This window comes from Corvus cornix, chromosome 3 (genome assembly GCF_000738735.6).
Source record: "Corvus cornix cornix isolate S_Up_H32 chromosome 3, ASM73873v5, whole genome shotgun sequence".
NCBI classification, from domain to species: domain Eukaryota; kingdom Metazoa; phylum Chordata; class Aves; order Passeriformes; family Corvidae; genus Corvus; species Corvus cornix.
The window spans coordinates 109737169-109751297 of NC_047056.1; the positions used below are offsets into that span (position 1 = coordinate 109737169).

The 14129-nt window shown below is 40.4% G+C and overlaps 1 protein-coding gene and 1 long non-coding RNA gene across 2 annotated transcripts in view; one reads left to right on the forward strand and one right to left on the reverse strand.

Annotated features, from left to right (window-relative positions):
* CLIC5 (chloride intracellular channel 5) overlaps positions 1-9272 on the forward strand; it is a 51989-nt gene extending 42717 nt beyond the window's left edge. Inside the window, exons 5-6 of the mRNA XM_010393208.3 lie at positions 4685-4866; positions 7120-9272. Coding sequence (XP_010391510.1) covers positions 4685-4866; positions 7120-7287 — 350 coding nt within the window. The 3' untranslated portion in view covers positions 7288-9272. The remainder of the gene's footprint in view (positions 1-4684; positions 4867-7119) is intronic.
* Positions 1694-7104, reverse strand: LOC109143757. The gene is made up of 3 exons (XR_002044110.3): positions 6865-7104; positions 5607-5698; positions 1694-2373 (listed from the first exon to the last, which is right to left on the reverse strand). It is a non-coding gene; the product is annotated as an uncharacterized LOC109143757 (long non-coding RNA).
* Positions 9273-14129: the final 4857 nt, after the last annotated feature.

Genomic DNA, 14129 nt, shown 5'->3' on the forward strand with positions numbered 1-14129 from the left:
CTTGTTGACAATGCAGCGTTACTCTTCTTTTATGTCAGTGTAACCGAGAGCCCAGTTTTGCCAATATTAACTTTTGTTACATTATTTGTATTTCTGTGCATATCAGAATTTGTTAATTTCATTGTTCAACATCAAGTAACCTTCTGCTGAAAACAGAACATCATTGTGAATTAGGTATCATCAGCTAAATTGAACCTCACCCTGTGCATTTGACAGATGGTAATACATTCATTAAGTGTTCTGTGGTTGCTTTGAGGTTGGAAAGTGCTATTTTTCTGGCTTCTAACTCAGGATTCTTAAGTAAAGTTGTTTAAAATCATAGTTTTGAAGGGAGAAGAAAAATCACAAAAAGCTCATGAGGTTTTTTTTTTATTAATATTGTTGTTTACTATTGGTGGGATGACAAGGCAGGACTGTGATGGCTAGAAGTTGTCTTTGGCTACATAAGTAGCTCAGAATGAAGTAGTGAAGTCTGAGAGAGATGGTTCCACCATAGATTTTGTATATAAGTGGGTAGAACTTCTTGGAATTTGAGATTATATTAAATATATCCCAGTGGAAGCATTATGATGCTGGTGCCTTTGTGCTTGGTGATTCCACTGTCCAGAAAAATGGTTTCCAGGAGTTCAGACATTTCATCTGTTGCATGGATAAGCTGATGACAGGGCTTCTTTCTCAGAGCTGGTCACATTTGGGATCCCTAAGTTCCTACTGAAAGTCTGCAGGGTGGGGAAGCAATTGGAAGTAGAAATTTCGAAAGCAGCACAGAGCTGCATACTCAGGCCTGGTTCTACTTGGTGGTGTAATATTGAATTCTCCTCTCTGACATTACCAAGAAAATGCAAGAGTGAGGTTAGACACTTCAGGAAAAGTTCTCCCCACAGCTCATTTTGGGGTCACCAAGAGCAAGTGTGGAAGAGAAAACTCCACTGAACACAGAGGAAGCTCTCAGGGTGTTTAATTCAAAGATATTCTTTTAATTACTCACTTCAGGGAAGATTAATCCCACCTATTAGCTGTTATCAGCAAACCTATTTAGTTATTTAATGATGTTTCCCAGAGGACAAGTTGCCAATGGAGTTAGGTGCTTAGCCACTTCTGAAATTCACTGTGGGTGATACTCTCACAAATGGGGAATTAGAAATTTTTTAGTTCTTCACATATTTTTAAATGTCTTCATCCAGTCTGGTGCTGTGACGTGTTCACATGACCCCTGCCCTGGTGAGTGCATCCTCTCCCCTGTCTTCTCAGTGGAAACAATGTAGTCATCCAGATTTTCATGAAATAGCCATAGTATGAGAAGTTTGGAATTAAATCCAAGTTTAAGGAATTAATCCAAGCTGAGTTTGGTCAGAAATGTGAGCCCAGGCAGTTCTTTCCTCAGGAAGAGTCCCAGAACATTCAGAGCTGTAGGCTATTCTGAAGAGGTTATTTCCTGGTCTCCATTCACAATTTTTCACCTTTCACATTATGCCTAAATATCTACCAGGTAAGAGAGAAAGTGAATCCCCCTTGAGTGGGGAATTCCCCAAGTACCTTCTCAAGGAATGTAAGATTTTGAATCATATAGATAAATCTGAATGTGTCAGGGGATCTTAAAAAGTAGGATTTGCAACATGGATATTTGCACATGGATTTCAAAAAATGCCTTGGAATTGACAGCCTTTAAAAATGTGACCCTGTGCACCTAAAATCCATTTGATATGGCAATTTTTTTACTTTAATTCTCTTAGTTTTTCAAATTTTTTTCACTATTTAATTGGAAGGAGAGCAGTTTTCTCTTACTCACTTTTTTTCTATTTTCCAGACTGTTCTGAGAGGTTTAATAGAATCAGAAGAGTTTTAATTAAATAAATGGGGTCATTGGTGTCACAAGTAGTTGTTCAGTTCTTGACTTCCAGGATAGAAGATGGTCCTGACCGTGTGGTGATTTCCTTGTGAGATGTCAGGATCCTGTGGGTTCCAGCAGAGCCTGTGAATTAGGTCACAGATGTATTGAACCCTGAACATATGCTTATTTCTGGCCTAAAGCTGTCATATGCAAGTGCCAAGTATGAATTCAGATAGATGTTTTTCTCACTGTCACAAACAGGCTTCACTCCAGGCATTGTTTTTGGGACAGCTGTGACACACTTTGATAGAGCAATGAGAGCAAAAAAACCCACCCCAAACCCTAATAAGTTCCAGAAAAGTTACATAAACACACCTCACCTGCTGCTCCTGTCTCCATGCACACACCTGACTGACCCTTATGGTTAGCATAAAGCATCAAACATCCTCCTGACGCTGGAATATTGCTCAGATGACTTGGAGAACCAACAGTCCTGCTGGGTGAAGGGAATACTGGAAAGTGGTCAGTGTTGAGCCAGTTCTCTAAAATCCAGATGAACAAAATTGAATTAAATCACAGTAATTCGAGTCCATTGTCTCTACATGAACACACTGTAAGAGGACACAGTCTGAGGCTGACCAAGAGAAGCAGAACTGTCTATTCAACAGGTGTTACAGGTCAAACCAAAAAGAGATCACTAAATCCTTTGAGTGCTCCCACACTCCACAGTTCCTACCCTCCTGTGGAAGTTGTAAGGCAGGACAGCTGCAGGCAATTAAAGGCACCACTGCCAGCATCTGACAGTAGAATGTCAGTGTCAAAATTCAATTTGAATTGATTAAATGAGGGATAGCAACACTTTTGTTTTATGGATGGCAGCACTTCAGTCGCTTTAGATGCTCTGCTTTCAGAAATAAAATTCCTTCCCTCCCTGCTATGTTTGTGGGGGTGTTTTCAGTGGGATCACAGTCATTTCTCCAGTCAATCAATTAAGCCAGGGTTTGCCACTGTGTCTCAGAGTCAGCCACAAAAGAGCTGGTGTGGTTCCCTGGTGCTGGGCCAAGAGGCTTCAGTGGGAGCAAAGCATCAAGCGGCTTAATCTGACTTCCACTGCTGGCACAGGTTTAATGGATGTTAGGGCAGCAGAGAAATCATGTTCTGTGGTGTTCAGCTCCTGCTCTCTCAGTGGCCCTGGATGTGCTGCCTTTCTCCCTGTGCCAAAAGCACAGGGGTAGCTGACAGCAAAGCCTGTGGAGTTACCTGTGCCAGGAAGGCTCTCTGTGAAAGGTGATTGCTGCAGCCCTTTAGAGCGCCTGTTGTGGTCCATAAATATATTTAGAACCATAGAATTGTAGAATTGTTTGGGTTGGAAAACACCTTAAAGACCATCTAGTTGCACCCCCCTGCCATGGACACCTCCCACTATCCCAGTTTGCTCCAAGCCCCATCCAACCTGGCTTTGAGCACTGCCAGGAATGGGGCCACAGCTTTTCTGGGCAGCCTGTTCCAGTGCCTCCCTAATTCACAGTCAAGAATTTCTTGCATATAATCAACCAAATTTCCCCTGTTTCAGTTTGAACCCATTGCTCCTTGGACTTTATCTCCATAGGCCTTGTAGTGCTACATCACCTGAGTAACTCTCCCCTAAGTTCAGTGGCAGTAAGTTACTCAGAGACATAAGATTTTACAGTATTAAGCCATTAATACTGACTCCAGCCTACATCTGCAGCAGGTATAAATCACTGCAGGTAATTTTCACCAGCTGAAATTCTGGCCCTAAGCCCAAAAGTCATGTTGTTATTTTTTCACATTGTAAATTCTTGCTGTTTCTTATTTATGTTGCTTTAGCACTTTGGGGCACTTGTGGGGGACCAGGACTCCATCATGCTTTTCACCCTTCAAACAGAAACACGAAAGACCCTTCTTTCCCCCAAGTGTTTGCAGTTTAAGTAAGACACAAATCTGCATAGAGTTATTCAGGTTTTTGTAAGTGCATTATTTCAAGCAAATTTTTCTGTTATCCTGAGAGTGAAGCATAAGAACACAAATTCCTTGCCTGGGTGAAAAATTTCCACTCTGCTGTAGAGGTCTACATGGCATTTGAAGACTGGAATTTGTTGGAGATGGCAGCAGTGTGGGACGTGATCTTCAGTAACTGAACTAAGAGGTCTGGAGTCTCCTTTCCATTGAGAGACCCTATTTGAGATCTCTCAAAAAGAGCATTTGCACCCAAGCTGAACCAGAGTTAAATGGGAATTTTAACACTGGCTAATATCTAATTTGTAGTATATCTTTCAGCTGCACGGAGCTCTGGTTAGCATCTTTGGAATTACTGCTATTGCCTTTAATTACTCTGGAAGGGGGTTGAAAGAAGTAAAACTAAGGCTTGACAGAGCTGAAGTAATGCTAGAAAATTGTTCTTCATTGCAGTCCTACATGGCTGGCTAGAAAAATGAAGGAGCAGTGTACAGCGTTCCAGTTCCTGTGTGATGGCTTTCAACAGACCAGAAGAATATCATAGGGAATATGTGGTTTTTTGGTGTATCATATTGACAAGTTGTTTTTTTCTTTCTGTGATCTCTTTCATGCTTTTTGTTGTTTGTCAGGAGAAGACATGGCACACCAAGGTCCCTGTGTCCCTTTTCCCATTGCAGGATGAGCTTTATCCTCAGGCAGACATACCTTGCTGGGCTACTTTGCCATTGGATTGTGTAGGCTTTGGAGCACAAATTAACAGCAAAGAAATTGGTTCTTGGCTTTTTTCTAGGCACTACTGTAGCCATTGAAAATGAGTGTTTATTAACAATTCTTATCCTGCCCTAATCACTTATTCTTTGCTTTTTTTTGGGCAAGCTCTTGAAAGGGGCTTGGTGAAGGCTCTGAAGAAGCTGGATGATTACCTGAGAACTCCCCTGCCAGAGGAGATTGATGCAGACAGCACTGAAGAGGAGAAAGTATCTAAACGCAAGTTTCTGGATGGAGATGACCTGACGCTTGCTGACTGCAACCTTCTGCCCAAACTCCACGTTGTCAAGGTAAAAGATATCATGAGATCGTCAAAGAAGCCTTATCTGACACTGATGTGCCTTGCTCTGACAGCTGAGTGCTAAAGCCAATGTGTATTTCAGCAGAGAGACTTAGAAGAGCAGTCTGAAACACACTTTTGCTTGTCAGTGTTTCCTACAGGTTAACTAAAGGAACTTATATTTAGTACATGGGAAAACTGTCCCATCACTAATATAGTGGTGAAGACAATATTAAGTTCTAGGTGTCTTGTCTCTTTATTTTTACCCTGCTGCAAGTAACAGCAGCATTTCATATTAATTAGTTCCTAATACCCTTAAGAAACATGTCAAATCTTTAGTCAGTTCCCACCCATTTGTAACTTAAGAGCAGCAGTCCATCTCTTTGGGGAATATTTATTCCATCTGGTATTTCACACAGAGAAGTTAACAAATCAAAGTCACTGCCAAGGTCCAGGATTTAAGATATACTATGGTTGCTGGTATAGTGCAAATCATGTACATCATCTTGACTTCTAAATGTTGCATTTATTTAATTTATCAGATGACATGTTGCTTTAGAATAACCCAAGTACCTGGCAGACCTTGGCAAGCTAGCGAGCTAGGAATTAAAGCCAAGTCATGCATCTAATTTGGCTCTGTGAGCCAAAACATAAACTGAGCCTGGGAGCTGACTGCACACATGCAAAAAGGAAAAAAAAAAATTAAAAAGCACATAAGTCACCAGGTAAGAAATGTGATAATATCCTCACAGGTTTAGCACTTTTTCTGGCTCGTCTTCATTGGCGACGTTGGAGTCAGACAATGTAAAATGAATGTGTGGCCCCTCACTGGTTCTTGTCTCCTGGGGATGAAATGAAAGATGTCAAAAGAGAATTAAATTTTTTCTCAGACAAGCATAGCCATAGGATATTGCCTGAAAAGCATTTTACAGATAGAAGAAAAGGGTAAATTATTTTTTCATTTGATGGAAGATGTGTGTTGGAAATTTTGAAAATGTTGACTTAAGTTGCTCAGCAGGTTTTATCTTCCCCATATGCGTGTGAAGCATAATGGAAGGCAAGAATGCTTAATTAAATGCAGTTTAGGACAGGATTTGGGCTTGCATATACAAAATGGATCCTGGTAATAAAAACAAATCACAGTTATTTCTGAGAACATGACTATCCTAAGAAATCTGAGATGGAAAACAGCTCTACCATGTGCTTTAAAAATAAAGGGGAACTCTGTGGCACATATGTATGTAATTTATGCCCAGGAACAATTTTATACTGTCAGAAAAATTAGAGATTGGAAGCACACGTTAAATTAGCTAATCCATCCCTTCCTATCAGCTAGTTCACTCTGTCACCACAAGCTTATTCTATATGGTATATTCTTATAGGGAAACTGAAATATCCCAATCCAGCAAGGTACTTAACCAACCAACTAGCTTTAAGTACACATTAATCCCATTGACTTCAATGGGACTGTACAGGTGCTTAAAATTAAGTATGCACTTAACTATTTTCCTGAATAAGGGCCTGAGTGTTTTTAGAAATCAAAAAATTGCCTTGATAGACAATTTCCTAGTCTAAAAAGTCTTGAAATAACCATTTTCTCCCTCAGTTTACCCCAATGCTCCTGTTTCTAATAGATGCTAAATCTGTTAGATTAGATCATGGTTTCCTAACCATGGTGCCCATACCACCCTGAATTTTTCCTTTTCATGAACACAGAGACAGCCTTCCAACAGCTGTAGGTGCTTATATCCTCTGACACAATTGGCCAGGCAAAATATATTACATATATTAAAAATATAATACCATATACATATATAAAATAATGTTAAATATAACAATTAATATGAAAACATGTTATTATCATTACTAATGCCTTTCTCTTAAATCTTTCTTGCTTTTTATGATTCAGCCCCTTCTTATGTGGTTTCTCAGCTTTAAGTGAGGTACTTAAGACTTGTAAAAAACCCCCAAAACCCCTAATATGGTAAAATCAATGAAATTCAAGTACCGTAACAGTTGCAATTTGGTGACAGTAGCCAGGTTGTTGCTTTAGAGTGTCCTTAGGCCAAGCAGCAGCCTTGCAAGGTAGAGGGCAACCAGCAGTCACTTCTCAGGCTTTTCTGGAAGTCCCCAATTCTCCAAACATTCCTCTCGTTTGCTATCAATTATATGACAGAAGAGAGCAAGAAGCTCCCTAAGAAGGAATCTGGAGATACATCACCAGTGAGGTGGTTTTTTTCCCTGTGTTTTATCTTTTCTTCAGATTGTTGCAAAGAAATACCGCAACTTCGAGTTCCCGGCGGAGATGACGGGGCTGTGGCGGTACCTGAAGAATGCCTACGCCAGGGACGAGTTCACCAACACCTGTGCAGCAGACAAAGAAATCGAGCAAGCCTATGCAGATGTGGCCAAGAGGCTCAGCAAGTCCTAACTGTCCCCAGCCGTGGCTCAGTATCCCCTTTTACAGACTCTGCTCCTTGTTGCCTTAAGATGTACTTTATCCTTATGTTGTCTGGTTGGCATCCCTATGACTTCACCTGTTCCAAGTGTATTGGGCAGGGACAAATCTGCCTCTCCCTGGAGAAAAGAGAAGGCAGCTCGTGTGAGGGGGTGGAGACCCTTTGAAGTCTAATCCAAGATCTGGCTCAACTAGTATTATTTGCAATCAGTATTAGAAATGAGCCCACTTGACTAGTTTCTTGTTCTGTGTTGGGGGTACATCACTACCTGTATTCTTTAGAGTTTTAAAAATAGCTGAAATTTCAGGTAAGAGAGTTAGGAACACATAGAACTGGTTCTTCTCTAGGTTATTTCAAGGACGCTTTTTTTCCCCAGTTCTATTAAGATCCTTGAGGCATGAACAAAATACAAGAGAGAGAGAGGGGGAAAATAGGAGTTTGACCCTAAAGCAGAAACGCTCTTAGCAGTTATATTTAAATAAACTCTCTGAATGCATCTTGTGTCTTAGCAGGCCCAGGAGTTTATTGGGTATTTATTTTTAACTTGGCGCAAGAGGGGGAAGCCTGAGTGAATATGTCAGACTTGCAGATGCTACTCTGCATAAAATTTGCATGGTGGTGTTGGATCTGAATGTTTAAAGCAAAAGACAGTGAATGAGCAATTGAGCAGGCAGCCCTTGGAAGAGCAGGGCCTGTGCCAAAATGCCCAGTGGATCTGCTGGTTGGTAGAGACAGACAGACACAGCAATAACAGGGGCAGCAGATTGACTCCAGCACCCACAGAGGGAATTGGCACAGCAAACCAAACCACGTAGGATATTGTCGTCTTGACTGTATGGTTGCCAGTTCCTTTATAATTGCTATCTTGGGAAACTTGGATCAGCAGTGGGAAGCTGTCGCTGCACACGGATTCCAGGCAGGGGAAGTGCTTTTGTCGCCTTGGGTTCCAGATGGGTCACTTTCAAGTGCTCATCATCTCACCCCAGGAGGAGTTTGCTGTGAGAGCCTCAATGAGGCCAGGCTGGCATAGTGAGAGGCATGTTTCCAGCCAGGAATTCAGCAAGTGTGCTAGCAGAAATCCATGCATGATGCCTCAATTCCGCTCGTCCAGGCTTTATTGATCCAGGTTCCAAGATTCTGAATTAGGTTTTCTTCTAAAAGAGATGATTTTGCTCTGTCTGCGGTGTCTGCCTGGCACTTCTGCTTTACACTAGTGATTGTTTGCCCGTTCCTTTAGCAAATTCAGAATGACAGCTCTTTCACTTGAAACTCTTGTGCTCCAGTATGTACAGCAGAGCACATGGCTCAGAGGTTTCAGTTTGGGGGAGATTTATTCCTGTTTTAAAAGATAAAGTGAAGGTGAGCTGTAACCTAATGTGGCTCCTCTTCTGATCAGAGCTACTAGAGCTGCACTGATTTGAGGGGAACCCAAAGCTGGTGAGCTGTGACCAAGGGGAACCTCACAGCAGACTTGTTTCCAGCCAGAGAGCTGGGAATGTGGAACAACATTGAAAGTCAGGCTCTGCCGTGTGATGCTGATGACAATCTGAAACCATCCTTTTGCTTTGGCGGGATAATTCCACTTTTCACACTAACCCAGCTGGGAGCAGAATGTTGTTCATTGACTGAAGAGAGTTTGCAGTTGACTATTGTTTCGCATGCAATGGTCAATTTGTTCTGAACTTTCAAAACCTTGGAAGAAAATCCATGAACTCCCAAGTCTTCTCCTAGAATGGGCTATTTTAGCATTGGCTAGACTGGAGGGCAAAGGTTTGCACTCTTTAAAATATTGCTGAGAAATCAGCTGGCTCAGAGAACACTAATAGCAGCCAGAAAAATCTAATGAGATTAGAAGTGTCTGCACAAGCACATGTGGCTTGTTAAAAACATTTCTTCATGAGATTGGAATTATTGTGATATTATTTTCCTTTTTTTTCTTTTTTAAAATTCCTGCAATTAATTATTTATTTATTTATCTTAATTGACTTGATCCTTTCTTTCTGTCTTTCTGGTTTTTGTTTTCACTCAGCACATGGGTCAGGACGGTTCAGTCAGTTTAGAAAAGTGTTATTAGCAAAGCTCTGAAAATTTATTCCTAGTGGAAAGTCTTCTCTCTGATCAATGGTCCTGGGGATTTTTTACTTTCAATATGACCCTGTCAATCAGCACAAACTACATTTTTCTCAGTTGTCTTTTCCCAGGTTTGCACTTCAATCAGTAGCTTTGTTTAGCCACAGTTGCAGTGAATCTTTGAATAAAAGGCATGGAAGAAGATGCAGATTCTTGTTCTCTGCTTATTATATTTAGCTCCTAAAAGAAGACTGTGCAAACATGCAGCAGATCTCAGGCAGGTGAACCAGGGTCTGCCCTGATTTCCATCTCAGAATCTTCATCATTTTGCTGAATCTCATAGTTCTGAAATGCTCTTATATGGTTGGTTTTGTTTTTCATACAAGAGGGCCAAATCACAGTTTATTTCAGTGACCTCAAACTGCATCTGTTTTTAAAAAATTATGTTTAATAATGGTTGGGCTTATATCAAAAAGAAAATGATCTATAAATGCAATGAGCTTTTTCTAAGATGATTTCCATGTTCTTAAAAAACTTTTTAAGATTTCATAATAAAATCTGAAAGTCCACAGGCTAATATTTTTTAAATTAATTACAAAAAAATCCTTAAATAGTTTCATTTTTCATGCAATATTCCAAAATATCTAGATAAAATATAATGATGGATATGAGAAAATATTAGAGGGAAATGGAGCAGTTTTCAGTTATGGTGCTGGTTCTGTCTGAATTCAGTTCTCACTCTGCATCCTAGCTTTGCATTTTACTCATAACTTTATTATAGGCTGATCCAAGATTAGGGACAGGTTCAGGCATTCCCTGACCTTTATTTGGGTTTGAAATTCAAGCTCATCTTTTCAGACCTGTAACTTTCACTCACCTTTGTGCTTTTTGGCTTTATCCATAGCCAGAAGCAGGAAATACTGGAAATCCTACATAGAAAAGTGTTTTGCTAAGATTTTGAGCTCAGTTCTCAAGACTCAGGATCCATCACCAATGAGATTTTAAAGGGCTCCAGACTCCTTTAGGCAGAGTATTTTTGTATTCCATTGTATTTAGAATTATAAGTAATAAATATTAATCATACAAGATTCTATATCTACATTGGCAAGGCAGCATTTTTGAAAAGAATCTGACAAGACAGACATTGCAGATTTACAATAACTTTGTTCATAAATTTTTTTGCAAGATGTAAAGAAAGACATAGTGCAGAGAGGGAAGAAGCCAACAATGTGGATTTAATCATCTACATTTCAGAAATGCAGACCAAATGTCTGTGAAGATGTCCATTTCATCCAAACATTTCTTAGATATTTATTTCAAAGCTCCCTGCTCAGTCAATCCAACACTCTATTCATATTGGAATGAATATTGATTTTTCTTCTATTAGCAGTGGTATGGGAGTTCTTGTGGATCCCATAGATTAGTTACCCTTACTCTCTGTTAGATTGTTTGAATTGCCAGGAGGTCATTTTGCAGCACAGGTAGGACTAAGAGTATCCTTTTAAAGTCTGTTTAAACTAGGGCTTCTGAGAAACATTTTTTCCTATAGAAATCATATAATGATATTGCTTTATCAGGTCTAGTGTAGAATACAGAGCTACAGGTTACTCCTCTGCTTGCATCAACTGAAAAGCCACTGCCAGGGGGGGAATGACAGTCTATAGCACAAGGAAAATGGACAGCTTTGTTTCCTACAAGAAACTCAGCTGAATTCCATATAACATTTATTTAAAAATATATATTTATTTTATTTTAACCCCTCAACACCTTTCTCCCTCTCTTGTCTGTGCTCAAATTCAGTTCCAAGTTAGTCATAACCATTTCCTCAGTGATTAGTAGCAGGATTCTTGTGGATGGACACATGGAAAACTGTGTTTTAGTGTAACCCTTCCATCTGGTAGGATGAAGCCCCCTGTCTGCATCACCTGAGTTTGGCTAATTAGCTGAGTTGAAAGTATTGCAAAAATTTAGCCAGTGGAAATCGCACTCCTGTAAAACCAGAAGCACATGGAAGCATTATTTTTTTAAAAAATGAATAGGTGTTTTAAAGAAAAAATACCCCAAAACTCTTGTGTCCTTCTTCATGTGTATTCTTTTAAGCATGAGGAAGTTTTCCTTTGTTTATTACTCTTCTAGATGTATTTATTATTCTTGAATTACTTTTGATAGTAAGAAATATTTTTCCAGTAAGATTTTGCCTTTTTGCTGAATCTTTCTTCTCTTCATTAATTTTGATGTCTGCAATGACTTAGTAATTCCAGAGGAGGCAGGAAAGCTGTGAGGTTTATACTTGTTGAGAAGTTGAAGGAGGTAATGATTTTTCTTTTTTTTTCTTTTTTTAGAAAACAGTATTAAAGCATTAAAAAAAAAAGTGTCTTTTCATCTGGGATACTTTAACCAGGAGTGATATACTGTTTAGTCTGGACTGTGAATTTCAGCACAGACAGGAGCAAGGCAGCATGTTGAGGGTGGCTTTGCCTAGGGGTTTCTCTGAGGTAGTAGACATGTTCCCTCTAAGTCACAAATTTCTCATTTCCTCCTTTCAGGAGGGATGTGCTGGTTTGGACCCTGGACTATGACAGTGCTCAGCAGTGAAAAGAGGAGTCCTGTTCCCTTTTCTCCCCTTCCAGCTCACATGCAGGGAAAGCAGAGAGCATTCAGCTGCTTTATTTCCTTGTCCCACATTCCAAACAGCACTCAGCCCCAGAAAGGCCCAGAAACCCCATCCAATGCTATTTTCCAAAGCTTGATCTGTCCATTTTTTAACATGTGACATAAAAGCCTGTAGAATCACGTGTAACCCCTCAGGCACTCCCCAGATAGGACTCAGCAGCCTCTCAGAGACTGTAGCAATCATCTTATTCCCCTGTTGCCCCAAATCATTCCCCTTTCACCATTCACTGGAGAAATACTAATCCTGAAAACACTCCCCAGGATACGTTTGAATGTGGTGTATTTGAGTTGTGCTCATCAGCTAAGCAGCTCTGAATGGTGACATTGTCACAGCTCAGCAGGTCATGCCTCTGCTGCCAAGGGGACCACCACCCGCTGGAGGAGCCGAAACTGCTCCACCAGAGATGGTGCAACCGTGATGAAAGGTTTGAGGGCCACCTTTCCTCCTGCCCGGCTCCCTGTCTGAAGTGTTAGAGCTCAGCTGGAGCCATGATCCAGTGCTAATGAGCATTTCTGGCTTCCAGCATGTGAATAGGGACTACTGATGTGTTTAATGTTAAACATGTGCTTGCCTGCCTGCCTGGAGAGGGGCCTAGAAGTCATGACAGAAAAGCCTGTTTTAACGAAGGGCGTTATTTTTCTCTTCCCTTTGAAATCTGGTGGCAAAATTCCCAGTGGGGGAATTCCCAATAGGAATTCCCAGTAAAGCCAAAGGCGGCATAAGCATGAAGATGTTTCTAGTGCAGAGAGAACAGCGTACACCCAGGAAGAAAAGGAAGCAGCAGTGACATAAAGGGTCTTAGTGCAGAAGGAGGACACCAGGTGGCAACTGGAGGGACACGAGTGGTGCTGCCAGGCTCTGTTCTGGTCCCATGGGGGGTTTCAGAGTGGAGCTGGGACCAGGCTATGCTGGCAGTGTAATGCCAAGGCATGTTCTGCTGTATCTCCAACCACACTCCCTATGGTGGTATCCCACAGCACAACGATGCCTCCATTGTGTCTGCCTCACTCTTATTATGAAGTGGCTTCTCTAAAGAAAGCTAAGAAGGGTGGGGGATTTTTTTTTTTTTTATGTATACATGAAGTGAAAACAATCCAAATATGCTTTAATGGTTCTCAACATGATACTGTCAATTCTCACCACAGGGTGGAATTTGTTGGTGGAAATTAAATTAAATTAAATTAAAGCAGAAAAGCTTGGCTATTGCTAATGGGTACTACTGGGAGCCCTAAAAGCAGTGTGCAGTGTAGAATCATAAGAGGAGTGAACATCCTTTAATTCCCAGAATTGCTTGGGTTTCAGAGGGTCATTTTAGCCTATTCTACTGCACTGCTGAGAAGTTGCTCTTTCCCTGTCTCTCTAGGTCTATAAACTGAAGAATTTGGGAAATGGCTACGGGCACCAAATTAGTCTTTTTCACTCCTTTTTTTTCCTCCTTCATTAAATTAACTACTTTAGTTTGGAAGTAAGCAATAAGTAAGTAGAATTTGCAAACAGCAGATTTCTCTACTCTTTCATTAAGAAAGTTTTTAAGAGCTTTCAGGAAATGAGAGGTTATCCCCAGCTTTGGGAATAAACTGCAGTATAAAATACAAATGGAAGTGGGATTCTGATTAAATTATTGAAGCAGAAAGATTGCAGTTTGTTTTAAGGAACATGCTTAGGAGTAAGCAAACAGAATATTCCAGATACTGCAATAGGGGCTTCAGATTCAGTTCTAGTTTCTGGTTTGAGTTTTTAGGGTTTGTGTTTTTTTTTTTGGGTTCTTTTAAATTACCTATTGTACAACGCGAAAACTATATATATACATACACATATATATATTTTCAGAGTATTTATCTGCATTATTTAATTCAATAATGCTGTGAAGTTTGTTGGGATGGAAGGTGGCATAAAGAGGAAAACTTACACTCTTGAAACAGCACGATTATTTCTATGTCTTTGATTTGGTTCCCACTGGAATAAACACGAACCACACCACTTAGTTGTGTGGAAGCAGGATCTCAACTTCACAGACCCCGAAAGTTTGGCTCTCCCTTGGAGGACAAGGTAATTTGCTGTTTAGCAATC